The 27697-nt window shown below is 49.7% G+C and overlaps 1 protein-coding gene and 1 long non-coding RNA gene across 3 annotated transcripts in view; one reads left to right on the top strand and one right to left on the bottom strand.

Annotated features, from left to right (window-relative positions):
• Window positions 1-1129: 1129 nt before the first annotated feature.
• BAALC (BAALC binder of MAP3K1 and KLF4) overlaps window positions 1130-27697 on the top strand; it is a 49871-nt gene continuing 23303 nt past the window's right edge. Inside the window, 1 exon segment of the mRNA XM_081111407.1 lies at window positions 1130-1437. Coding sequence (XP_080967533.1) covers window positions 1278-1437 — 160 coding nt within the window. The 5' untranslated portion in view covers window positions 1130-1277.
• Window positions 11935-25922, bottom strand: LOC308533408. 2 transcript variants are annotated; one of them, XR_013997086.1, is made up of 3 exons: window positions 25514-25922; window positions 13302-13504; window positions 11935-12462 (listed from the first exon to the last, which is right to left on the bottom strand). It is a non-coding gene; the product is annotated as an uncharacterized lncRNA (long non-coding RNA). The 2 variants fall into 2 exon arrangements; XR_013997087.1 differs by having other exon boundaries at window positions 12057-12462; window positions 25524-25752.

Genomic DNA, 27697 nt, shown 5'->3' on the forward strand with positions numbered 1-27697 from the left:
AATACTATACATATCTCTGTATATCTTATAAGATGTATTAAACAGTACACACTACTGCCTATAGACAATGGGTAATATACACAACATAGTATTGGGTATGACATCGTGTACTATATTGTGTTATTTTATGACAGTGTTTTGCCATAATGGGTATTTAGTAAATACAGGTTGAATGAATGAAAACATGGAGGGTTTATTCTTCTAGTCCTCCTCTTTTAGCCCTTTCTGTAGGAGTGGTTTCCTCCTTTCACCAGGTGCTTCCTCCTCTCAGCAGGTGCTTCCTCCTCTCCCCGGGGGCGGGCTCCGGTGTCTGTGGGACAGGTGAACTTGTTTTCCCACCCAAGTCTGAGCTGAGTGTGCACCAGGGAACAAGGCTGAGAGCTGGGCCGTGGACCCCGGAATGCCAAGGCTGCCTTGGGGGTTTGGAGGGAAGCCAGCGGGCCTCCCAGCCCCATTCAGAGAGGGTGTCGGATGTCTCAGGGCCCCGTCTTTGGCTTTCTTGAGGACAGGGTTGGGGTCAGCAAGTGGCAGACCTGGAAAGGGTGTGGGGACAGAGCCTATCCAGCTCTCAGGGAAAGCATAGGTCCCACTCCCCAGCCCAAACCAGCCAAGGCAGGGCTGCGTGGCGCGGCTGCCCCTTCACTCTGAACAGCAGTACATACTTTGCCCCCCTGTCCAGGTTGAAACCAGCTCCAGGGGCCTCCTCTCGTTTTGTAGGGCGTCCTGGCAGCGCTCTGCCTCAGGCACTCTTTCTGCTTGAACTGGGAAATGACAGCAACAGCCACCGCCATTGAACCCAGTGGCCAGGAGGCTTGGGGTCCCTTCCTAAAGGCTTTAGCTTCCCAGGATGGATGAAGGAGGAAGAGGGAGGGAGAGGGTGGAGGCCCTAACTCCAGCCCCTGCAGGCGGAACCCCTGGTGGGATCCCCGGGGGGGGGGGGGGGCGGGAAAGGGTCCCCCCGCTGGCGCTCGGAGGGAGGGTGTGGGAGAGAGGGGGTTAGGGGGCGGGGGGAGCGGAGAGGTTGAAGGGAGGAGGCGGGAAGGAGAGGTGGGGAAGGGGCGGGCCTTGGAGCCGGAGAGGAGGGGCGCGCGGGGAGGGGGCGCGCGGAGGGCGCGGCGGGAGTGGGAGCCTCGCTGGGTGCGGGCGGCTCGGGCGGCTCGGGGACGCGATGCTGCCGCCGCCGCCTCCCCGGTCTCGCCGGCCCGGGCTCCGCCGCCGGGGCTGAGCCGCCGCCCCAGCCGAGCCGAGCGGCCGCGGGGAGCCCGCCGCGCGGGAGGATGGGCTGCGGCGGGAGCAGGGCCGATGCCATCGAGCCCCGCTACTACGAGAGCTGGACCCGGGAGACCGAGTCCACCTGGCTCACCTACACCGACTCGGACACGCAGCCCAGCGTCGCCGGCCCCGACAGCGGCCCCGAGGCGGGCGGCCTGCACGCGGGTGAGTGAGCGGGTCCCGCCGACCCCGGCGCAGGAGGCCGGGCCCCGGGGGACGCGGGAGGACGCGGTGGCGGCGCCAGGGCAGCGCTGTCCCCCAGAGAACTCGGGGCTGGGGCGAGGGGAGGAGGGAGAGGGGCAGGCAGGCAGTGAGAGCCCGCACAGGCTGCAGCCCTAGGCCCGGGAGCGGGTCCCAGGCGGACCCCGGTGCCTGGGAAGCCCAGCACTTCTTAGCCCCCGCCAGGGACGGGAGGGGCGGGGAGACCGGCTCAGCGCTCGCGTGGGGTGAGAGGACAGCCCCCCTGGCACGCACACCTGCCCCCCTGGCACATACACCTGCCCCCCTGGCGCGCACACCTGCCCCCTGGCGCATACACCTGCCCCCTGGCGCGCACACCTGCCCCCCTGGCACATACACCTGCGCCCCTGGCGCGCACACCTGCCCCCCTGGGCACACACCTGCCCCCCTGGCGCGCACACCTGCCCCCCTGGCACATACACCTGTCCCCTGGCGCGCACATCTGCCCCCTGGGCGCAAACCTGCCCAGCATTCCACCCAAGCTCCCGGCCCCCGGGACTCGCCTCCGCCCCACTTTGGTCCTTGTCCCCGGCTGCCCCCTGTGTACTCAGCCGGGTCACTTCTCCAGACCTTGGCCCTCTCTCCGGGGACCTAGAGACGCAGCGCCTCACCCAGATGGCCTGGGTGGAGTGCTCCTTCGCGATTCCCTTTTCCTCCCCCCTGGGAAGGTGGCCCCTAGAGAGCTTCCAACACCAGAATCCCAGCTCAAGGCTATGTAAGCGCACCTTCAGGGAGTTGTGAAGGACTTCCCGCCCTCTCCCTGGGGCCTCAGTGCTTCAGTGAGGCAAGGCATGTAAGTGGAAACACTCCCACCCAGGTCATCCCGCCCCCTCCCCCTAGCAGGATTGAGATGGAAAGGCGTGCAAAGAACTTTCTGGTCCAGTCACAGAATCAAGTTGTTTATTATTATTATTACTATTATTATTATTTTAGCAGACACTAGTAATTGTAGGGTAGAGAGGAAAATAGGCTAACTGTTGCCACAGACTGAATTTTAATCATAAACCTGTTGGTGATGTGAAAAGGCAAAAATCTCACTACTTATTACATGGATGTTGTAAAAAAAAAACAACCCCAGATTAATATTTGGATTAACATGCTTTAACCATCTATTGACTCCTTGATGTTACTGGCATTTTTAAATAATGAAATCTAAAATAGAAAATGAGATTAATTCGAAGCAGAATGTATACTCTCCGGAGGAGGAAAGATATGTGAACTGCTCTTAAAAGATCAAGAATCCTAACCTACGCCTCCTAAAGAAGAGCTGTCCCTTTCGTCTTGAGAATCGGTCTGTCCATCTTGTAGGACCAAAGCTGGCTCCCTTTCCACGTGGACTTTGTGATTCCCTTTTTAAAAAAAAAAAAGAAAGAAAGAAAGCGAGACGTGTCAGTTATTCAATAGGACGGTTATTTTCTGTGGCTGACGCTCTCAGCAACTCTCCAGGCGACGTGCTGGCTGAATTCAGTGTCAGAAGGAGCAGGAGACGCAGGGAGCCTTTAAAGTGGGCCTGGGAACTGTTATGCGGAACAGCCTCTCCCAGGGAGGTATGGTACCGCGGAGCAGAGCCAAAGGCCAGAGCTGCACTCCAAGGAAACGTAGTGGAAAAGATCTAGTCTGAACAGGACGAAGTGCAGCATCAGGGAATGGTTGCCTTGGTGACTGGGAGTATATGGTATGAGTGTGTGTTCATATTTCTGCGTATGAGAGAGTTATTGCGTGCTGGCTAAATATGTACGTAGCTATTCCTCTCCAAGGCTTATTCATTTATTGCCCTGCCATCCTGAGTCAGATCCCATCATGCATCATGAGATCTGGTCCCTGAAACAGGTGGGGCCTAGGACAAGCATGCTCACTGGTGGTACCCTGCCAAGCCTAGGGCAGCCCATGGACTCAGTCCCAGGCTTCCGGGGGGTTTAAAGGGTGGGGGGTGGGGGGGGGGCACCTGCTGGCCCACAGTGAATGTGTTGTATAGGAAGCTGGAATGGCATTTTTTTCCTGTTTCCATCGATCTTTTTCTGATGGGGGACGAAAGGAAAGGCGGGATTCAGCAGAGTCCAGACTGTAAAATCACAAAAATGGCTTGGTCACTCGAATTTTAAAGCTGGGGAGGGTCTCTGGAGGTCACCTAATTCAAGGCAGAATGGGCTCAATTACATTGCCCTGGTCAAGACATTCTCTCAACTACTTCATAACTCTTACCCTCAGTTCCCCCTGTCTTCCAAGATCCTTTCTTTCTGAGCCCCTGGTCACTGTCCTTTAGTGTCAAAGCCACTTCCTGCTGGTCACCCCAACCTCAAGAGCTCTGAGCACAGGGAGTGAACCCATCATCTCTGTGTCCTCTGTGCCAGCTCCACGGGGAGCATGCCTCCCAGTGGAGGGCCTCCCCCCACCCCTCACACACACAGGTGTTCGGTAAATATTGATAGAACGGGGCATGGTTTCGCAGGTCCCACAAAGGAAAGAGCTCATGCCTCCCCCTTACTCAAAGAGTGATGGTGAGCCTCTGGTTCCCATTTCTGGAGATCACTTCCACTAGCCAGCAGAATTCAGTTGCGTTTTGAGACTTAGCTGTTATGTAGGCTGGAATTAAAGACTTAGCTGAAGCCACAGTATCGGATATCCATTGCTTCGCTGTGTCACCGAAGCGTGTCTCTGTCACAGGAGGAAGTGAAATTGGTCTGGCATGAGTGACTCCTCATGAAAGCAGCTCGCTGGATTGATGTTTACTGCTGTTGTCTTGCTGGGGGTCTCCCGAGGAGAAGGGAGACGGAGGTTGCCTGGCTCAGCCGTTCTACAGGTTAATCGCTCCCTCGCTTCACGTTGATTTAATCACAAGTCCCTCTCGTTACATCCTTACCCATCCCCTTTAGTACTGTTGTTTTTTTTCTCTAATTTCTCTGGAGAATAAAACATTTCAAAGTTCTCTACAGTGCTTCCACTTTACAGGTTTAAATTGCTGTAATAATTGATTTAGTAAATGCGACATGAAAGATTGCAGAGTTAGAGGCTCGCAGCAAAATGATTTACACGAGTAAACTGGAAAATCAAATAAAATGAACAGCACTTAATATCACCGTTAGCTAATAGGTCCTGATGACTTACTAAGGGCCAGGCACTGTATCCGTGGCACTGGATGTAAATCACCTGGGCTCATCCTCAAGCTGAGAAGGGAGGAACTATTACCATCCCCTGTTCACACAGTTCGGACTTGTCCCAGTCCAGGACCAGAATCCCAAGCCCACACTCCTGAATACTGCCTTCCCGATCAATGGGGGGTGAACTATGAAATTCTTGATTTTACTGTTGATGGGACTCAGAGACTAGTCTGATCTCTCTCTCTCTCTCTCAAATATATTTTTTTTATTTATTTAGAGAGAGAGAAACTTTGATGAAAGAGAAACATCATTGATGGGGGCTGCCTCCTGGACACCCCCACTCGAGATTGAGCCTGCAACCTGGGCATATGCCCTGACCGGGAATCAAACCGGTGATTCCTGGGTTGGCACTCAACTGCGGAGTCACACCCAGCTGAGCTGATGATCTCTTGATAGTCTAGTTTGGTCTCAGCATAGTTTTCTCCTGCAGCATCACTAAGGATGGGATACCTCTCCGTAGGGAACAGGGCTGCCCCATACCTCTGTGGAGCTGTTACCTTTGTGAGAAACTATTCCTGCTGCCTTGGAATTTCTATCTGGCCCTTGAAATCAAGTCTGCACAGACAGCTCTCGCAACACTTGAGGACTGCTGTTGCATCTCCTCTCACCATTGGTCCTCCAGTCATGTCTCATTTCTCATTGGGCCTCTGTGGGCTTAACCATACTCCTCCAAACACTGTGTGGTTTGTCAAAGTCTCGCTCAATTCATGGGGACCTATGGCTCCCTCCAAGCTACATACGGATGCCTCACATGAACCCTGTGATTAGTTAAAACCCTTAGACCTTTCTTTCTAGACAAAGTTCTATGACATCAGGGACATGGTGTTTTCAGGGCTATGTAACCAGCACCTGAAACAGTGACTGGAATATAGGTGTCATTCCATAAATGAATCTTGTAGTTATACTATTGATTTCAGTAACCCAAATTTGGGATTTTTGTATTTATTCTTGTTAAAATTCATTTTGTTGGTTTCAGATTAATGTTGAAACTTGCTGACCTTGATTCATTTTGATAGTGCCACGAAGACAATATTCTAGGTCAGTGGTCGGCAAACTTGCGGCTCGGCAAACCGCAGCTTGCGAGCCACGTGTGGCTCTTTGGCCCCTTGAGTGTGGCGGTATTTTGTGGAAGACCCACACTCAAGGGGCCAAAGAGCCGCATGTGGCTCGCGAGCTGTCGTTGGCCCACCACGGTTCTAGGTCTTTATCTCCCTCTGTTGACAGACCAAGGATAAAAGACATTTGTTTGCTCTTTTGTTCATCCCATACACATTTGGTACAAAGATGAGTAAGTCAATAATACAGGGGAGGCAGACATAAAGGAACAGCATGAGGGAGAGATGCGGGAGGAGTAGGGGACCGAGCAGTGTGTGTCTGAGGAGTGTGTGCACAGACCCCTGCAGGCCCTCGCAGCCTGACGAAATGAAGGAAGACCATCTGGATTCCTTCCCTCAGGTGGGAGCACCTGTGGAGAGACCACCTGGGGCTTCCTGATGCCTCAGCCTCCTTCTCCCCAGCTCTCCCTTTACACCTGCGGTTATATTTTCAACAACAGTGCTTAGGCCAGTGATGGCGAACCTATGACACGCGTGTCAGAGGTGACAAGCGAACTCATTTTTTTGGTTGATTTTTCTTTGTTAAATGGCATTTAAATATATAAAATAAATATCAAAACTATAAATCTTTGTTTTACTATGGTTGCAAATATCAAAAAATTTCTATATGTGACACTGCACCAGGGTTAAGTTAGGGTTTTTCAAAATGCTGACACGCCGAGCTCAAAAGGTTCGCCATCACTGGCTTAGGTGGTAGGTTGGTTATTCGGTCATGTGCCTTTTTTGTTGTTAATAGTCACCTGAGGATATTTTTTTCATTGATTTTTAAATTTTTTTCAGAGAGAGAGGATTTCTGTTGTCATTACCTCACACTTGTTTCTGAGCTTGGATCTATTTCCTTATCATTTAAATTCAAAAAGCATTTACTGAGCATCTGCTATATGTGGGAATTTTTATTTTGAATTTTGGTTTATATAACTCTCTAAAGACTTAAAAACCCATTATTATCACCATTTACTAAGTGAGGATACAGGCTTAGTGAGATTAAGAGATTGAGCAAGGCCACCCAGCTAAGAAGGGAAGAGCTTGGATCAGAATTCGGGCCTCTTGTTTCTAAATCCAGGCCAGGGTCCATTTTACTGTCACTGCTAAGCACGAATTTACTTCCCTCCTCCACCCCATCTGCCTTTGGCTTTCTTGAAAATAGGAACCACGTGGAGTGGGGGCCTCCCGCCGGCGTTGACAAGGCTGAGGACTCGAGTCCTGAGGGACCACCTGCAGCCCCTCCCTGTGCTGCAGCCTGAGCAGGGCTGGAGGGGATGCTCAGAACACCACCTGCATCCCAGTCACCTGCTGGGCTTTTTACAGGTGAACCGTCTTTGCGCAAAGTAACACTCTTTCTGGTTCCAAATGCAATGCATGTTCCTTATAGAAAACGTAGAAAGTGTGGAGAAGCCCACAGGAGGAAACCGCGCTTCTGTCAGCATTCAGAAGCCAAGGGTCCGTTGTCCTGAATGATCTGGTGCTGAAACCCCTTAAATCTCACCTTGAGCCCTGGATGGGGAGCAGATGTGAGCCTTGACTCCTGTCTCCTTGCTGGTTGAACTCGCAGTAAAAGCCCCCCTCCACCTCCCACCTCCACCCCCACCCCCCACGCCAGTGCCATAGTATTGGCCTCTGCGTACGTCATCAGGGCAGAGAGACCTTCCTTAATAACAGGTTCTCACACGCATCATGGCCCCCAGTCCCTGGACCTTTTCCGCTCTTTTCATCACCATCTTCCTTGTATTTTGCTTGGAGACAGTATGTTCAGTGGTGAAGGAATTAGACGTTAACGACGGACATTCACCAGCCGCGTGAAAGTGAGCACGTTTCTCCGCTTTTCTGGGTTTCCGTTCCTACAAGGTGGAATGGGAGTCACTGGAGAACGAATGTATTCCCGTGTCGGAGGGGGCAGGTTTCAGTGCTGCCCACCCAGGCACCGAGGACCCCCTCCCCCCCTCAGTCTTGCACTGGGCTGGTCTTTCCAGGCACACACCTGGGCCACCCCTCCCTCCGCGCCTCCCATCCCTGTTCCTCAGCTGCCTGCACTGCTGGAGAGAGCCAGGGCCGTGGGCATCTAGGACCTCAGAGTTCTGACGACCTCTTGGAAATCGTTAACTCCTTGTTCATATGCTGTGACAGTCCCCGTGTCTCAGCTCCGACACCATCCGATTCTTCCCCTCTGAATACTGAAAAATCAAAACTTTTGCTGTGAATTTGCCCATCTTTTCCTCCAGTTACCTTATAATTGTATTTCCTTCTGTTGCCTCGGTATTTTAAAAATATCTTCCTCCATCGCCTCTTCAAACCTGCCTGTTTGGATTCTAAGTGCGCTGGCCAGGTGGGTCCTTGTAACCACAGGTGAGGGTATCATGGGCAGTTCCTTCGGGGTGACAGCTACTCTGCATCTCCACCGGCCCTGCCTCAGCCCAACCACGTTTTCTTGTACTTGGACCCCTGCAATGGCTGGGTCCCTTCTTGCCCTTGACAAGTCATTCATCACGTCATAGGGAGAACAATCTTTTAAAAACATATATGGGATCTTGTCATTCTCTTGTTTAATTCCCCTGGTAGCTTTCCATTCTGTTATACATAGAATAAAATTCCAACCCTCGGCCTGCATGACCCAGTCTCTCCCTCTCTCTCTCTCTCTCTCCCTCCCTCTCTCTCTTCCTCTCCTCCCTTCCCCACTCTCTTCCTTCCTCTCTGTGTTCCAGCCACACTGGCTTCCTCTCTGTTCTTTGAACCTCCCACTCATCCCCACTGCATTCCTGTCACCAGGATTTTGCATTTGCCTGAATGTGCTCTCCCTCCCCCGACTCATTACATGGGTGCGTCCACCTCACCCTTCAGCTCTCAGTTCAGATGTCACCTCCTGAGAGAGACCCGCCTTCCCCAGTCGCTGTCTGGTTACTTCTTTCCTAATACCACAGCCTGCCATTGTCTTGTTCATTTATTGTTCATCTCTTTACTCAGCACAGAGTCCGCACTCAGCGAGTATTTGTTGGGTGAGGGAACCCTCCTCACCGTTTGCATCGGGTAGAAATAGTGTTTGGTGGCACGAACAGAAACCAGGCCACTGTGGCTCAGCAAGTAGAGGGTTTATCTTTGCGCTTAACAGAAGGTCCGGAGGTGGCAGCTGCACTGCTCAGGGAGGCGCAAGGAGCTGGCTCTCAGCGTTTATTGCTTTCCATTCTTGGAGTGTGGATTCCATCCTCTAGCTGCAAGATGCTGCAGCATCTTATCTTAGATAGGAAGAGGAGATGCAGAGAAGAGCAATTTTTTAAAAATCTGTAAAGCAATAGTTTTCCCAAAACCCAGTCAGCTTGCTTGAGTCTCCTTGGCCAGGACCATGTTACATGACTAGCTGGTTGCAAGAGTGAAGGAAATCACGACAATTGCTAGACACACATACTGCCCTTAACGTATTGGGTCCTTTTGGCCAGGAAAGAAAAAGAGGAGAGGAGATTTCGGGTAGACTGTGAGCAGGATATGTCAGAGAGGAGAGAAGATTAGCGGGAGCAAGGGAGAAGGAGGAACGGAAGTAGGTTAGTGAGGAGGGAAGATGTTCTGCCGAAAACCATAGGCATGTAATTACTGGTATTAAGATTTTGCAATAATAATCCTATATAATAAAAGGCTAATATGCAAATTGCCCCCTCAACCGGGAGTTTGACCAGGGGGCAGGGCTGGCCAGCCAACCTCCCCCAGCCCCTCCCCCTAGCCGGCCCAGCCTGATCAGCTTCGATTGGGGCAGGCCGGCTGGACCCCCACCATGCACGAATTTGTGCACTGGGCCTCTAGTAATAATAGTAACTGTCTTTGTAACATTCCCATGTGTCAAGTGAGTTCATAAAGGTGGCTATTTGCTGAAAGAAACATGTGTGAATATTGAACTAGTTTTAGAAATAATGCAATAATACCCTAAACTTCAATCTTTTACTAGAATGATCTGTTGACATCAGACTGATGGGTACAAGAGATACGTGGTGGACGTTCCTCTGCTTTCTGCTTCATTCTCCTGCAGAGTTAATGCCGCAGGGAACTGATGTGCCAGCTGATACTCCGTGGCACCAATTTCCAACGAGTAGGCACATTTTTGGAGGGCCACCGTGCAGGGCCGCGCTGGTGCTCCGGCCAGGGCTTCTGTCGGAGAAGCAGCAGACAGCCAATTGGCTAATTTAAGGAGTCGACACTATTTCCTGTGGACGCTCAGAGCTATCGCCCTGCTCTTGTCTCTAGGGCTTATGGACTTTCAGGCATGAGAAAGCCAACAGGATCTGTAGAAGATAACGGGGCGTTTGGGAAACCAGTCGTCATAACAACAGGGCAGGCAGCGGCCACAATGGAAGTGGGATCGCCTGTGCACTGTAAGAGGGACGATTCCGGATTAAGCACCTCCATACACGATGAAATTGAGGCCTCATTAAATTATTACATCCAATAATCACCACTTTACAAGGCCGGCCTTCCTAGCACACGCTCCTGTTTACTTGCCGGGGTGACAAGCGCTGTGTGTGCAAACACAGGTTAAACACAGCCAGGCCTCGTGAGCATGGTTCCGTTTATTGCATGCCCAGCATGTGCCAGGCACTCCTAGTCCGTACCTGATCCTGTTAACCCCATTTTACAGACGGGGATGTCAGAAAGGCGAGGTGCTTGCCCAAGTGCCTGTACGTTGTAAGTGAGTGAGGGGGTTGGGAAGGCAGGTCTAGATTATTCTGAGCCCCGTGGCTTTTCCTCTGCCAGCCCCTTAGCTGATCACTAGCTCGTGACCTCTTTGCCTTTCACCGGGTCATGTGCAATGGCTTTCTGACCGGCCCCCCAGCTCCAGGCATTGCCACTGCTATCCCTATCACACCACTGCCAGGCGAAGATTCCTGAAGCAGAGCTAGGATCGCTATTGTGTGCTTCTCCTGCTCAGAGCCTTCCATGACGATTTCCCTTTGCCCACTGAATGCAATTGTCTGAGCCCGGCATTTAAGGCTTTCTCTCCAGCCTCCTCTTCCACTAGCTGCCTGCAGTCCACTCCCCTCAGCCGGACTCAGGGGCTGCCTTGTCCCACCGCCCCCACACCTCTGAGAGCCCTTCATCTCCTGCACACCCGCCTCAGTCACCTGTTCCCTTCTAGCACTCACCTCCCAGGACTCTCATTCTGTTTTGAATGTTCTTGTTTATGGCCATGTCTTCTCTCTCCTCTCACACTGTGTCCACTCTCAAAGACGGTGTCAGGAAAGGCCTGAGACGGGCTTTTACTGGGGAGAGTTCTCGGGAACACTGTGAGGGAGGTGGGACAGGGCAGGGAGAGTTGAACTGCTGTTGGCAGAGGCGTCTCAGCTGGTCCCCTGGGGAGCTCTGGAGCTGGGCTGGCGCTTCAGCTGTGGTAGTGAGAGGTGTTTCCCCCTAGAGGTGAGATTCAGGCTGCCTCTAGCTGGAGGAAGTGACTTTGGGTGGGGCCACTTCTCCCACAGAGGGCAGTTCCCAGAGAGGCGTTCACTCCCTCACGCATGAGCCTTCAGTGCTCACCTCCCCTGGCAGCTGGAGGATCTGGTGTCAGGCCTGCAGGGAGGTCACCCCAGGGGCCTCGGCACCTTATTCATCTGCAGAGGGACTTGGAGAACATACAGTAAAGGCCCCACCCTGGGGGCTTCTGATGGTAGCGTGGGGTGGGGCCAGAAGACCTGCATGTGGGCGCAGATTGGAATTCCATCGGTCCAGGAGAGCACCCAAGACCCTGCTTTTCTAACAGCTCCTAAGTGATGCTGCTCCTGCTGTTGGCCCGTGGACCCCTCCCAGGTCAGAAGCTGGCAAACCTGTTCTGTAAAAGGCCAGATGGTTTGAGGCTCTGCAGGCCACATGCTCAAGGGTGCTATGACTCAACTTTGCTGTTTTTAGCACCAAAGCAGCCACAGACCATATATCAGCGAATGAGCATGGCTGTGTGCCAGTGCTTGCTCCTGAGGGACAGCCAGGTTTAGGAGCCGCTGTCTTTGACCGGGAAGGAAGTGTGGGAGAGAGGAGAGAAGGGGATGTGCAGGGACTAGTCCCAGCCCTCAAACGCACCTGTAAGTAGCTCAGCTCATAGAGCCCTCAAACAGTGTTTGTGGAATGAACAAATAAATGGGATTAAGTACATTTCTCATTTTGAAGGCAGTTTTTAAGGGTATTCAAGTCTGACTGGCAACATTGGGTTATGAAGGCATTCGATATTTTATTATGCAAATCATGCTCTTGGCTGGAGTGGGATTTGGGGAGAAGACAGTATCCTGGCGTCCGCGGCCTCGGCCTCGGCTCCCAGGAATGTTGGGATCCTCCTGTCCCTTCATCACAGGTCCCTGTTGACTCAGAGGTTCCAGGGCAGCTGCTGTGGCCTGGGGTGCTTTCCCTGCTGGCCCTCCACACTTGCAAGGATGGGGAGCTGCTGCCAGGAGGCGTGAGGGATCATCAGTCTCCCTGTACCTCGCTGAGCTCCGCGCACCTTTCCTTAACCCTCGCTCACCAACCCTCACTCAGCTCACCGCCAGGGGCTGTAAGGCCCACGCTGGGGTCCTCAGAAGTCACCACCTTCGGTTGGTGTGGGTCTGGCAACTGATGAATAGGTTGCTGTTACGATGCTTACTCTTCTGAATCAGGTATTCCTTTGTAGAGACAGAGCCTTCTAGTCATTGCGCGGGCTTCAGAAAACATCCAGGGAACTGAGAGAAAAGGCATCGTTTAAAGAGCGCTGCCAAAATGTTAACAAAGGGACCCAGGGAGAGTGCTGTGCCCGTAAGCCTTGTTTTTTCCTTCTTTGTGCACATGAATTCAAAGTGCAAACACTGACTGCAGCATTCTTAGAATCCCCAAATCCCATGGCCATAAGCAAAAAATCAGTGGGGAATAGAACAAAAGCTTCTAGGAGAAGCTGATTTAAATACCCCCCCCCCCACAACACTCACCCACACCCCCGCACCCTCACACATATGGACATACACCAGAAACTGTATCTTCACGAGGATGGTCTCTTCCCAGCAGACACCATGGAGTTGCAGTTGCTCAGAACAATTCTGGAACCCCTTAATTGTCGCCGTAGGTATGTTTTAAACATAACATTTCAAACATCTATATATTTAAAAGTTTTAAAACTACACAGACACATTTTCAAACACACACACACATACACACATACATACACACATACACACACACATATAAATTGGGAGACTAGTATAATGAACCATCATCCAGCATCAACAATTATTAGCACGTGCAAATCTTGTTTCATCTCTATCTCCATTCCCCTTCACCAATTGGCTTATTTTGAAACAAATTCCAAAAGTCCTGTACTTTCATCTCTAAATACTTAAGTATGGATCTAAAAAATAAGGACTCTTAAAAAACATGTAAGATTGAACCATATGAAATTGTCATTTGGTTGTCATCAGTAACCATTATCTACATGAATTATTTCATTAGGAATTGCAAATCGCGATGTTCTAACATTTCTTTAACTTTTATTAGCTGGAATTCTTTTATAGTTTCTCCTTATGCTCACTTGGTTTCCCTGAAAAGGTGGCGTAAATGCCTACTTTCCCCTTTCACGATCAGTTCTCGGTTTGCTCATCTGATGTACAAGTTCAACTCCTTTCAGAGTTCCCAGGTCTTGCTGTCATCCGCCCATTACTGCGCTCTTCTCAATGATGAATATTAAGCTTCTGCCTTCTTTTCGTCTGGCTCCCATCCATGTTGTCCCGCTCTCTGCAAGAAAAACAACGGAAGGGTAGCCCTGCCGCATTTCAGGAGCAGAGACGGGCAGAAGCAAGTGTTGCTGTGGTTACAGAAATAAGTGACGTCTTAGAATCAAGCAGGACATGGAGTGGTCAGAGTTTAAATCCTGGGTCCCTAGAGGACCTTGTGCCGAGATGACCAAGTTGAATTTGAATCTAAGTACCAGTAACAGTGGTGGCAGAAGTGAGTAAAGGGGCCTGCAGGATGCAAAACTAGTTATGGTCCCAGCCCCACAGTCCCACAACTTCCCTAGGAACCAAAGGCCCTTGAGAAATGACTGTAAAAAACCTATCCCATGCCCTAGCCAGTTTGGCTCAGTGGATGGAGCGTTGGTCTGAGGACTGAAGGGTCCCCGGTTTGATTCCAGTCAAGGGCATGTACCTTGGTTGCAGGTTGGATCCCCAGCCCTGGTCGGGGTGCCACCAGTCGATGTGTCTCTCTCACATCAATGTTTCTCTCACTGTGTCTCTACCCCTCCCTTCTACTCTCTAAAAACCAATGGAAAAATATCTTTGGGTGAAGATTAACAACAGCAGAAACACAACAAAAACTAGAAGGAAGGAAGGAAGGAAGGAAGGAAGGAAGGAAGGAAGGAAGGAAGGAAGGGAAGAAGGGAAGGAGGGAGAGAGGGAGGGAGGGGTTATGAAAAAAGATCCCATTCTCACAATGGGCAAGGGCTGTCCTCGCAGAGAACACTGGTGCCTTGAGCCACAAACAATCCCGAAAAGGAAAGTTACACAACCAGGACCCAGCACCACTTTTGGAGGATTCAAGCCCCCAAACCGATGACTCATTAGACACTGAAAGGGGACTGGGTCTTGCATCCTCTCCTCCAACCTCCTCCATCAGATGGACTTCTCGCAGGAAAGGACAAATACACAAATTCCAATTTGGTTGCCAGGGAAACCCCTACAGCATATCAAAAAAAAGAAAAAGTGCCAGTGTGTTCTGGGAATAAAGGAGAAAGTCGTTTGTGTGTGTGCTGAGAACCAGCTGCGTCAGGGCTGCAGCTTCCCATGGCAGGCTTTGCCAGGGGCCTGACAGCAAAGCAGACTCCGTGCCAAGACCTGGGAAGGGCTTCCTCCCGACCCTCACAGCACAGGTGCTGCTCTTCCATGACCTGGGGCCTCTGCTACAGGGATGCCAACCCCTAGGAATTGCAAAGATGCCCAAGAGGGCCAGGGGACACCCTGGATGAGTTGTTTGGAAATATACAATGTGACGATTCAGAGAGGTTCGGGCCTGGAAAAGACCTGCGATAAAGCAGAAAACACTTCTTCCTGCCAGGAAGGCACCAGTAAGTAGCTCAGCACCTGTGGTTAGATAAGCTCGGGCAATGCTTCATGCTGTGAGCTCCTCTTAGAGAGTCACAATGTGCTTTAGCGCATTCAAGGCTAAACCGCGAGGTTTACCTGAACAGTAGCACCAAAGCCAGGTCAACAGTCCTAATCCCCAGAACAGGTGAATATGGAAAAAGGGTGACTACTATTTCATGTGACAAAAGACATGATGAAAGTTAAGGATCCTGAGAGCAGTAGTTTATCCTGGATTATCAGGATCGGCTGCAAACACAATCACACATTACCTTAAAAGAGAGGCAGAGTGAGTTCCAACACTTCCTCGCTCACAGAGGAAGGCCGGCCGTGTGAAGAAGAGGTGGAGAAGGAGGGATGCGGCCACAAACCAAGGAATGCAGAGAAATGCCAGCTGCCAGCAGATGCCAGGTGAGACCAGGAAGACCAGAGGGAGGCGGCCCTGCCAACACCTTAAATTTGTGTTTCTGGCTTCCAGAACTGTGAGAGAATAGAGTGCTGTAGTTTTAAGCCACTAAGGTTGTGGTCATTTGTTACAGTAGCCTCAGGAAATGAATATCCCTTAACACAGAATTGCCCAAACTTACACATTTACCATAACTTTTTTTTCAAAGGACATCAGTTATCATTCTGTAAACTTCAGGTTCTGAGGAATCCACTCTAGGAGACAGACACTGAGATGATTTTATGAATGACTGATCCACAATGGCACCACTGAGGACACTTACAAGTCTGGGTCCAACCCTAGGCCACCGGAGTCCACAGAATGGCCATGCCATGTGCCTTCCTTTGGTCCTTCCATCAGAAAGGGCATCCAGACATTTCCAGCTGCCTCTTACGCATTATGTATTTGAACTATTTTATATCTACTAGAGGCCCGGTGCACAAAATTTGTGCACAGGTGGGGTGGGGTGGGGTTCCCTCAGCCCAGCCTGCACCCTCTCTAATCCGGGATCCCTCAGGGGATGTCCAACTTCTGGTTCAGTCATTTGGTTGTCCCTCACTAACCTTCCTGCTGGCCTGGTCATAGGCAGCCATCTTGTGAGGGTGTGAGGGTTAATTTGCATAATACCTCTTTATTATATAGGATGAGATGTAATATTCAAAGCTTGCTGACATTTCCATCTACCACACAAGCTGCACATGTTTTCACAGAGGTGCCTTCTTAGCTTCTTAGGTGCTCTTGTGATCACTCCCAGGGTCACTTTGCAGGGGGAATCCTCTTGCTAATGCTGGTCTGCACCAAGAATGTCAGGAGGCCTAGGGACAGAACTAGTCAGAAGATCTATCTGGTCTCCTAGTCCCTAGTAGATTCAATGCTCACACTGTTCTCATTACCTGCATTGCTTCCAACACTGCCTGGAGGTGGCCACTTCAAGGGACTGTGTGGTCCTACGCGCCAACATGGTGCTGCTTTCTCGGGGGAGGAGGATCGACACCCACAGCTGAACCTTTGCAGAGGATTTCTGGGTCGCCTGCTCAGCAACTCATCCCTTTAAATACTAGTCTGTGGGCTACATGGGCAGGGGTTTCAACTAGTTAGCCTTCCCTCAAATCCATTCTAACCTCCATGGATCTCACCAAAGACAATGTCCCGGGGAAATCCTTTAGGGACAGAGCCCTCTAAATAGGCTAGAAAGCATGCCCTCAGCAGGGAAGAACTGTCAGGGTCTCTAAGCCAAGAATTTTAAAGTAGGACATGTCCCCCTTCTATCTTCATTGCATGGAATTGTACAGGTTGATCCCTACCCAGGGTGACCCCGGGACAGACCCTGCTGTCAGAAGGTGGCTGACTGCCTTACCCTCCCCACTTACTCATCTCTCTGCCCTCCCCAAACAGTTGAAGTCCAGACTCCTCTCTCTCTGCTCTGACTCAGCTCTCTTTTTCTCAAGGCTACGCAGCAGACCTCACCTCGAGCAAAAAGCAAGGTTGTGCTTGAAGAAAAGCAAAACATTCAGTATTGAAAATGTGTGCAAATCAAATCGCTCTGCAAGTGCTGTTTTCTCGCTTACGTTTCAGGATTGTTTTGTCATCATTTCTGAAGGCTGTCCTCTTGGCAATGGCTCCTGACCCGATTCCTGTCTTTCCTAGTTATGCCGGGGGAAGGGATTCATTGATCAGTCCCTTCATTTATAAGGGTCTTCGAAGTCAGCATCCCCAGGCGGATCGAGTCCAGCAGCTTGGAAGTGGTGCCTTGAATCCTTTTGATTTAATCACTCGTATTTATAGTAAAGGAGTTGAACAGTGAATCGAGATTAGCTCCTGTGAATGCCAGGAAACTGCCTTGGGTGTCCCTGGCCTGGCTTGGCCCAGCTGTCGGCAAACCCCAAGAGGGCCTTGGACACGGCCTTGGGGAGGCCTGCCTGTGCTGCCGCTGAGCCACAGTGGCGAGCGTCACTTATTCATCGAACTAAACTTACTCCGCACCAGGTCCCTGCTGTATAGAAATCACCCTCTCAATTACTATTCTTGTTTTGTAGGTGAGGATATTAAGGCTTACAGGTATAGAGGAACTTCCCCAAGATCACACAGCTGGAAGAGCCAGACTCAAGCCAAGCCTGCCTTACTCCAAACCCTTTCCTGAGGACCTAGAGTCCCAGACTTGTAGAATTCATGGGCCAGCAAAATTTATAAAAAAATTGTGTAAAATTAAAAGGGAAAAAAATGTGTGAATGTGTGCACATGCTAATATAGAGTTGCTAATTTTTTATTTTGCCATCAGGGCATGACAAAGGCTTATCATTTATTATTACCATTTCATTGGAAAGGATATTTACACAAACATGAAAAAAAAAAAACTTCTAAATTAATTTGCCAAGTATTTATGGAGCACCTATTATGTGCCAGGCATTCATTGTTCTAGGCACTGCAGAAAATAATAGTGACAAAATAAACAAAGAATCTGTGCCCTCCGAAATAAGGCATGATGGGTTAATTAAAAAGAAGGGAAGTGCACAGTATATTAGAAATGAATGCTATACGGGGAAAAATAGGGCAGGGCAGAGGGGGATACGAGTCGGGAAGGAAGCCCTTGCTGAAAAAGTGAGGAAGCATATACCAGTCTTGCCAAGAAGGGACATGGACAATCTTAGCACCCATCCATATGAACATTCTCATAATAGTAACTCATTTTTCTCACTGTACCAGCACGTGGGCACTCATCCCAGGGGCCCAGCTCCCAACTCCCAGCTCCCAGCTCCAGGGGAGGTGAGATGGGAGGGACTGATGAGGATGGTTCAAGCTCTGCCTCTGGTTCCTTTCCTCCACGCCTTTTCCAACGGTGAGCTTTCACTTCCTAGGCCAGTGGTCGGCAAACTCATTAGTCAACAGAGCCAAATATCAACAGTACAACGATTGAAATTTCTTTTGAGAGCCAAATTTTTCAACTTAAACTATATAGGTAGGTACATTGTTATTAACTTAATTAGGGTACTCCTAAGGCTTAGGAAGAGCCACACTCAAGGGGCCAAAGAGCCGCATGTGGCTCGTGAGGCGCAGTTTGCCGACCACGGTCCTAGGCTATTGACTGGCTGAAGTTTTATCTTGCCTCAGATATGATCCAGGAAGTTTTTTATTGTGCCTCGATTTAAATCACTATTTCTAAGGAAGAACTGTGAATCCAAAACATTGGCTTTTTGAGGGAGGAGGCTCTGGGGCCTCATCTACTGTGCTGCCTTCCCTTTGCTAAATGAGTTGGAGCTGGTGAGTACCAGCTTCTTTTCCCCAGGTGTTTCCAGCTCTGTGTGGGAAGAAAATGTAGACAAAATGTTCTTTCACTCATCTTACAAAGGTTTTCCTTTGGGTTTTTGTTGTTGAAGTTGTTGTTCCGAGGGATAGTTCTCAAACTCTAGAAATAAGATGGTGGAGCTATTTGGATCTCAGGATTTGTTTTCCTGATAGCCACCTATTTCATGCAAAATCCCCCACGTCTCAGCAGCCAGGGCTCCCCTGGAACCCCAGTTTCTGGTTTTTATTGGTACAGCTGCCCAATATTCTCATGAAGTGAGACGGGCAGAGCGATACTTGAAATCACAGCGTCCAGAGTTACAATTCTAGAGGGAAACTTTGGGAAAGATACTTGAGCTTCCTTAAATGTTCTGGTTTTCATATCTGTTTATTGAAATAATAAGAGTACTTACCTCATAGGGTTGTTGTGGGTATTAAATGAGAGAACATACATACCATACTATTCTAAGTGCTTTCTGTGTATTCACTACAGGCGATTCTCGACTTAAGATGGTCTGACTAAATGATTTTTTTGACTTTATAATGGTACCAAAGTGACACACATAAGAAATGTCACTAGAGATTTAACACTTTATTACAAAACAGGCTTTATATTAGATGATTTTGCCCAAATATAGGCTAGCGTCAGTGTTCTGAGCACATGTAAAGTACGCCAGGCTAAGTTATGATGTTTAGTAGGTTAGGTGTATTAAACACATTTTCAACATAGTATATTTTCAACTTACAGTGAATTTACAAGGACATAACCCCATTATAACTTGAGGAGCACCTGTAATTAAATTCTTCATGAACTTCTTGAAATAGGATCTGTTATTGTTTTAATTTTACAGAAGAAAAAACTGAATCACAACGAAGAAAAGTAGCTTTCTAAATCACCCATGCTCCTGGCACATAGAGTGATGGTTTTCATTAATATAGTCTCCGGTGGAGAATTAGGAACCATCTGGTCTACCCTTGTCATCAGGGCTCAGCCTGGAGCTGCTACTTAATAGGATAATTTCATTAATGCCAAAGGAATATATCAAAGTATATTCCTCCAAACGTTAAAAATCTTAATGTTCATACAAAGGGTAAGCCGGTGCAGCTACCTGTTTAGCTCATTAATGAGGGCTCCAGCAGGATGATGAAGCCAGGTCACAAGAGAGTATGAGGGTGTGGTTATTAAACAGGCAACATGACAGCCTTGGCTGGTTTGGCTCAGTGGATGGAGCTTCGGCCTGTGACTGAAGGGTCCTGGGTTCAATTCCGATCAGGGGCACATGCCCGGGGTTGTGGGCTCGATCCCCAGTGAGGGGTGTGCAGGAGGCAGCTGGCCAATGATTCTCATCATTGATGTTTCTATCTCTCTCTCCTTCTCCCTTCCTCTCTGAAATCAATAAGAATATATTAAAAAACAAACAAAAAATAGGCAACACGAGGGGTCCTTGAGTTGGCAGAACTGCTCTGTGTCGTGACTAGTGGTAGTTACATGAACCTACACATGTGATACAATTACTTGGGACCAAATACAAATACACAAATGAGTACAAGTAAGACTGGGGAAATCTGAGTAAGATGGGTGGGGTGTACCCCTGTCAACGCTGAATGTGATCTTGTACTATAGTTCTGGGGAACCTGGGAAAGGGCATACAGATCTCTTGGTATTATTTCTTACGTGTGTGTGTGTGTGTGTGTGTGTGTGTGTGTGTGTGTGTGTGAATCTACACATGATCTTAAAATAAAAAGTTTAATTTAAAAACAAAACAAATAACTCAGATAAAAAGAAAATAAGAAGAACTGTTGTTTTGTTGTGGTGGTTTTAAGTAGGCAGTGGAAAGAAGGGAAGCTGAGATAAGATGACTAACTTAAATACAAAACTTGTGATATCCCATGAGGGGGAAAAACCCATGGTCTTTGGGGTTCTCTATCAGATGGAAAAGAGATTCACTGGTCCTGGTTCAACCTCCTCATTTTACAGCTGAGCAATGTGAGTGGAGATGGCTTCCCTAAGGGCAAGAGGCTAGTTCATGGCAGAGTGTGTTCCCTTAAACCTCATCTTATTCCAAAACGGACCTGAGGCAGTCGTTATGGAGTCATTGAAACTGTTGAACACCAACTATGTGCCAGGCACTGTACTAGGCTCCATAACTACCATTGGGTTCCTGCCCTGATGGAACTGATGGTGTTACTGGATGATGAGGCTGTGGGCAGATCATTCCTAGAGATGAATATTCCGCAGCGAGTAGAAACGGTATGAAGGTAGGTGGAGGGAGGTAAAGGGTCCTGATGGCCTTAGGGTCTCAGGGTTTAGGGGAGTCTAATGACGGCAGTTCAATGGCCCAGGGCAGGTCTGGGCTAGGTTCTGAGATTACTGGCAGGCCCAGAAGAGAATGATAAGAGAGGGGGTTGCAGAAATGGGGAGCGGGGGAAAATGAGGGAGCATATTGATAGCCAAGAGATAAGGCCAAAGCTAGGACAGGGTGGGCTAGTGAGAGGGATGTAATTGCAAGATGGAGAACAGAAGGCAGCTGGAGCCCCAGGACCAAGAAAACAAGTGGTTTAAACTGCACAGTGGTTAGAGCAGTGATGGCGTACCTATGACACGCGTGTCAGTGGTGCCACGCAAACTCATTTTTTTGGTTGATTTTTTGTTGTTAAATGGCATTTAAATATATAAAATAAATATCAAAAATATGTCTTTGTTTTACTATGGTTGCAAATATCAGAAAATTTCTATATGTGACACGGCACCAGAATTAAGTTAGGGTTTTTCAAAATGCTGACACGCCGAGCTCAAAAGGTTCGCCATCACTGGTTTAGAGCATATGGTGGTGCCAGGGGCTCGTTGGTGCTAGTCACGATGGGTTCTCAGGGAGCTGACTGCCCAGGAATCTGAGCCTGGGACTTCGGGGCTGGCTGCACCAGGGCTCGTGGGCTGGGCCCCGGGGAGGATATAGCCTCTGGAACTGAGACTTGGATGCGAACCTCGAACAAAAACTTGGCAGAGCATGAGTCCAGGCCAGGCTGGCACAGGCACTGCTTCCAAGGTATTTTATATGCAGCGCGCCGGCCTCACTCACACACTGCAGCAGTGTAAGGAGGCCGTCCTCCAGCCTCAGCAGCCTCAAGCCCTGGCCTCCTTCCTGGGATTCCTGGCAGGGCCCAGGGAGAGTAAGGTGGGAAACAGGGAATAGGGACCGTTCGGTCCTCTGCTTGCACACAGTGGAAATGTTGGTTGGATGGAACTGAAGAATGAAATGTCAGGCCCCTTCAGGGCAGGGACCAAGCCTCATTGGCCTGTGAGTCCCTCACAGGGTCCACCGAGTAACAGCACAGATGATCACCTTCCCCTCGGGACTTGTCCAGGGGGCACCTCCTGCTTACCTTTATGGGAGGTCAGCTAGCGTGGTAAGGCACCTACTAAGTGTTAGGTCTGTTCTAGCCACTTTATAAGATGAAGAGACAGAAGTAACTTGCCCAATATCACGTAACCAGTAGATGAGACCGAGGGGATTGAACCCCGGCTCTGTCTGACAGCAAAGCCAATTCTCATTGCACTCTAGCACCTCAGCGTCAGCGCCCCCCCCCCCCCGACCCCCCAAATTGTGGTGAATAAATTAATTTCGTTCCTTTTAAAACCCCCAAAGGGTCTTGCCTGTTGTCACCAAACTCCACTCCCATGGCCCACAGGAATTATTTTCTCTCTGTCTCAATGCCTCCTCTCACCCAAGCTAATCTCCCTGCTGCCCTAGAGACCGTTGGCTAAACTTGCCCGGGTAACACCGCCCTGTTCTCTGTCCCCAGAAATGGAGTCTGGAGTCTATGACCCCGTGGCCCTCGGTAAATTGACTTGTGACTGAGAGAACAGTAGTGGGTATTGCGAACCAAGCTACTTAATACGGTTCGAGGTTATGGGATTTTGCAAAGTTAATCCAAGTGTTCTCAGGTCTCCCTCGCTCTGGTGCAGACGGGCTCACGTGAAGAGAAAAGCACGTGTTTCAACACTGGGCCTTGCCACCACCCGTCCTCCCGGCACCGAGCCCTCTGCAGTCTCCCAAAGCGTTTCAGGGCGACCTCGGGTGCGGCTCGCAAATCAGTCCTGCCAGCTGCTGCTCTCTACCCCGGGGTCCTGACTCTGCTCTTTGTTTTTTTGTCTTTCTGCTTAAGAAAGTGTCCCCTCCCTGGCAGCCCCCTCCCCTGCACAACCCTGGGCGCGGGCCTATGGTCCAGGCACATTTATTTTTGCAGCATTTATTTTGCCCACTTCCGGTGGGCACTGAAGCAATTGCACTCTTAATTATTGCCCCAACCACAGATACTCTAGAGCAGTGGTTCTTCACCAGGTGAGTTTTGCCCCCGAGGGGACATTTGGTGAATCTAGAGACATTTGGGGTTGTTACAAGTTGGGGGCTCCTGCTGTTGGCATCCATGAGTAGAGAGGCCAGGGGTGCAATGCTCAGGACAGCGCCCTCCGCACAAAGAACGACCAGTCCCCAGCATCAGCGCTGTGAGGCGGAAAGCCCTGCTCTAGAGCGGCGTACCCAGAATGGGCGGGTGACATCCTAAAGTCGGGAGACCTCTCCCTTTCCGTGTTGTGCTGTAATTTTAGATGGGGTCCCCCGTAGTGTTGCTTATACCCTACCGTGGATACTTTTGTGGCAAATAGCTTTCTGAGATTTTTAAAAAATATATGTTTTTATTGATTTCAGAGAGGAAGGGAGAGAGAGAGATAGAAACATCAATGAAGAGAATCACTGATTGGTTGCCTCCTGCATGCCCCCTATGGTGGGGGGAGAGAGGGGATAAGCCTGCAAACCGGGCATGTGCCCTTGGCCGGAATTGAACCTGGGACCCTTTAGTCCACAGGCTGACGCTCTATCCACTGAGCCAAACCGGCTAGGGCTAGCTTCCTGAGATTTTGCTTTCAGCCCCCTCCTCTCCATGGGCTCAGGTCGTGGACAGAGGACAGATCTGAGGGACAAACGCTGGTTGTCTTTGGAGTTGTCCTCCCCTCCGACCTTGAGGCTTGGCTCTCCCACTGCTGGGCGAGGCTGCCGGGCCTGGCGCCCTGCCCTGAAGGCGAGTTATTTTCGGGGAGGCTCCGTAGTCCCCAATGCAAACACGCTGCCTGCACCACCCCTCTGTCCTGACATGTCTGAACTCCAGGGCAGGTCCCAGCTTAAGCTCAAAGGAGACGGGGAATCTTTTGTGAATCGATGTCCAGGGGCTACAGAACGTGGATGTGCGCTATTGCAGGCACAGCTGCGGTTTGCCCCTGTGTCAGCTGGACTCTCTTGTTAGCAAGTAATAAACAAGTCAACATCCACCGAAACAGAACTGTGAGCAGAAAAAGGGACTGAACTATTGGCCCAGGGAGGAGAAAGGCCAAGGGTAGGCAGGCTTGGGGTGAGGCAGAGTTCAAGGCTCAGATGCTCTCAAGGACCCCCTGTCTCCCTCTTCACATTTCAAGCCCCCTCTTCTGGGTGGGCCCCCCGTCAGAGAGGCTCTGTTCCTGATGCTTCCGAGACATGGGACCTGCAGGGTGAAGACTGCGACTTCCGCCTCTGTGAGCCACAGACCCTGGTGAAACCCCTGGGGTGTGTGATGGCCTTCAGCAAATACGGGTTGAGATGACCCTCAGAGCAGGGAGTTGGGTATCAGATGTGAGCTAAATGCGTGAAGGTGGACGTGCTCTCTGAGAGAGGACAGGGTTAGAACACAGAGTGGGGAACCAGGTTTGTAGAGTGGCCATCTTCTCCTCAGTGATGTTTGAGCCCCCTGTTTACTGATTTTTCTGGATAGGAACTACAAGGCCTTGGGTCAGTGGTGTGGGGCCTGCGTGAGCCAGTCCCCGTATGTCGTCATCTAAGTCCCTGCATGACCTTGGCTTCATGAGGTTTTCCACAGGGCTACCTACCTTCTTATAAGTCCTTGAGGTCTGCCTGGCCGGTGTGGCTCAGTGGTTGAGCATTGACCCATGAACCAGGAGGTCACGGTTCAATTCCCAGCCAGGGCACATGCCTAGGTTGGGAGCTCAATCCCCAGTAGGAGGCGTGCAGGAAGCAAATGATCAATGATTCTCTCATCATTGATGTTTCTAGCTCTCTCTCCCTCTCTCTTTCTCTTTCTGAAATCAATATATATATATATATATATATATATATATATATATATATTTTATTTTAAATCCCCGAGGTCAGATCTAGATATTTAGGATGGGAAACTTGTAGAAAAAGCTGCGTTAGAGGAAAACCCTGAAAGGATATTGATTTTTCTCAGGCTTCACGTCCCTGTGTCTATTACACCAAGCCCAGCAGAACTGTCTCACAGTGGAATCTGTGCATTGGGGTGGGGTCAGGCCACACAAGCAGGTTATTGACTTTATGGATGATTCTGTCCAAACTCTTTCATTGGAAAAGCCACCTCCTTTCGTAAACATCAAGGATGGTAATATGATTTAAATCAAAGCCAACTGTACCTGCTTCCAGAACCTTGCAGGAACTTGTCAAAAGTGGGAGCTTGAACTTGACTTCTCAGAAGAAAAAAAAAATAAAGGAAGCTTAAACTTGCTTTTAAAGCTAGCCAGGGAAAGCTGCAAAGACAGGAACTGGGGATTTGAGAGCCAATTACTGCATTACAGAAACACAAAATCCAATCGGCCCAACTGAAGTGTTATGTATGCTTCCGGCAGAAGACCCACAGCATCTCTGTCCTGTGTGGCTGTTGCGGAAGAGATGCCGGGCGCCACCAGCTGCTTAGACACTAACAGCGAGTCAGACTGAGAAGCTTGTCAAGCTTAATCCTGCTCACTCTGGCCGTGTCCTTTTGAAACGGTCACTGGAAACCTTTTCATCCAGATTGTGGTTATAGATGATTATCCTAATTTATTTATATTGTTTTACTCCCCGTACCCCCACCCCTTTCTTTCCAAGTACTCACTTGAACTTACTAGGTGTGTGTTTGGCCAAAGCCATCTTTCTGAAGTGGCACCGTTTCCAGCTGCAGCCTTCTGAGAGTGGGTTCCAATTTGGTGAGTCCAGCAGGGAAGACAGTCATTTCAAAAATGCACTCAGACCACGAAGGGAAGGAACCTCTAGAGGAGGCGGATCCCTGAGGGCAAGGCTCTCTCCTTGCTGGACTCCCTGCCTCCAGGCCTGAGCCCTTCAAAGGGACCCTCCACTGGCCCAGGCGCGCTCGCCCACAGGACTCTGTCCAAACTCCTCAACCGGTGGCCATATGATCACTCGTGACTTGGCCCCTGCCTCTCTTTGGCTGTTTTGTTCCTTTTCACCAGCAGTACCTCCCGGACATCTCTCTCCCCTGCATCCCAGATATCCTGCCAAATGGCAAGGACGGAGTCTCTGTCCTTCCCTTCTGCCTCCCGGGCCTGGAACAGGGCCTGCCCCGCTGAGAGACGCAATAAATACTCAGGACGGCACCAACTGTTCCCCACGGTCTGTTTGTCCCTGGCGCTGTCCATTTCTCTTCAGCACAACACCCCGTTGCTGGTTAGGCTCCAAATTCCCTGTCCTCCTAAAGGAGGCGAGACACACTGAGGGCTTGTGAGTACTATGCTTTATCTTTCGTCCTTGTCACATGTCAGCCCTCGAATAACATGCAGTGAACAGACCCTATGTAAGAGCAGTCTGCCTGTAATCTGGGGTTCCCGCCTCAGCTCAACCTTCTGACCTCTTGGTTGGCCTCCTGGGTTCCCTTAGTCTCTGGCCTTAGACCCTTTAAGGGTTGCTCCACCCTGATTGGATCTGGGACAGGGTTGTGGACTTGGCGAAGCTGGTTTTTGCTGATACTCTCTTGTTCGTATGTCTTTTCTCTATTTTCTTTCACCCACCTAGTGCCCTCCCCTTGCTGTCAAGGAAGGATCTCAAATCAGCCGTTGGCACATTGTTGTGCCTGGCGTGGGAAGCTGTGACATGAGCCCCACTGTGTGCCAGGCTCAGAGCCAGGCTTACCTTCTCTTTTTCTCTGATCACCCATCATTGATGCAGATATCATAATTCTCATTTTATACCCCAGGAAATCGAGGCTTAGTGATGCTACGTAATGGGGCAATGACAGAGACCCCAGGAAATCGAGGCTTAGTGATGCTACGTAATGGGGCAATGACAGAGACAGTAGATGGGGACGGATGTCTTTGGAGTCACACAGATCTGGGTCCATCACTGGCTGGTTGGTTGTTTTGAGCAAGTTCTTGGCCTTTCTGAGGCACCATGTTCTCGTGTGTAAAATGGTAGTAATCATAGCAGAGTTTGACACATTATAGAAAAAAAAAGGGGGAGGGGGAGGGAAATGTTATTACTTAGTCACTTCTGAAGGGTCACACAGCTTACAGAGTTGGAGATGGGACTTGATCCTAGGCTGCCTGACTCCAAGGGCAGTGCCTGCTCCACCGTCGTACCCTCCTGCTGGGCACATAGCAAGCTGGCTACTAGTGATGCTTGTTGAGTGAACATGAATTTATGTCATTTAATTCACAGACACTGAGAGCCCCAAGAGGTTCGGTCTCAAAATGGAGTAGGATTCAGAGATATCGAATAAAGAATAAAAAGCTATTAAGCCCTAACCAGTTTGGCTCAGTAGATAGAGCATCCTCGGCCTGCGGACTGAAAGGTTCCAGGTTAGATTCCGGTCAAGGGCATGTACCTTGGTTGCGGGCACATCCCCAGTAGGGGGTGTGCAGGAGGCAGCTGATCGATGTTTCTCTCTCATTGATGTTTCTAACTCTCTATCCCTCTCCCTTCCACTCTGTAAAATATCAATAAAATATATTTTTTTAAAAATCCTGCACTCTCCTGGAAGTTTTTCATTTCTTCTTTGATTTCATTGGTAACCGATTCATTGTTTAATAACATGCTATTTATCCTCCATGTGTTTGAAAGTTTTTGAGTGTTTTTATTCTAGTTATTTCTTGTTTCATGCCATTGTGATCAAAGAAAATGCTTGATGAAATTTCGTCTTCTTGAACTTGTAGAGACTTAGTTTGTGTCCTAACATGTGGTCTATCTTTGAGAATGCCGCAGGTGCACTTGAGAAGAATGTATATTCTGAAGCTTTGGGGTGAAATGTTCTGTAAATGTCAATAAAGTCCATCTGATCTAGTATATC

The sequence above is a fragment of the Myotis nattereri genome (assembly GCF_964212035.1).
Source record: "Myotis nattereri genome assembly, chromosome: 17".
Taxonomy (NCBI): Eukaryota; Metazoa; Chordata; class Mammalia; order Chiroptera; family Vespertilionidae; genus Myotis; species Myotis nattereri.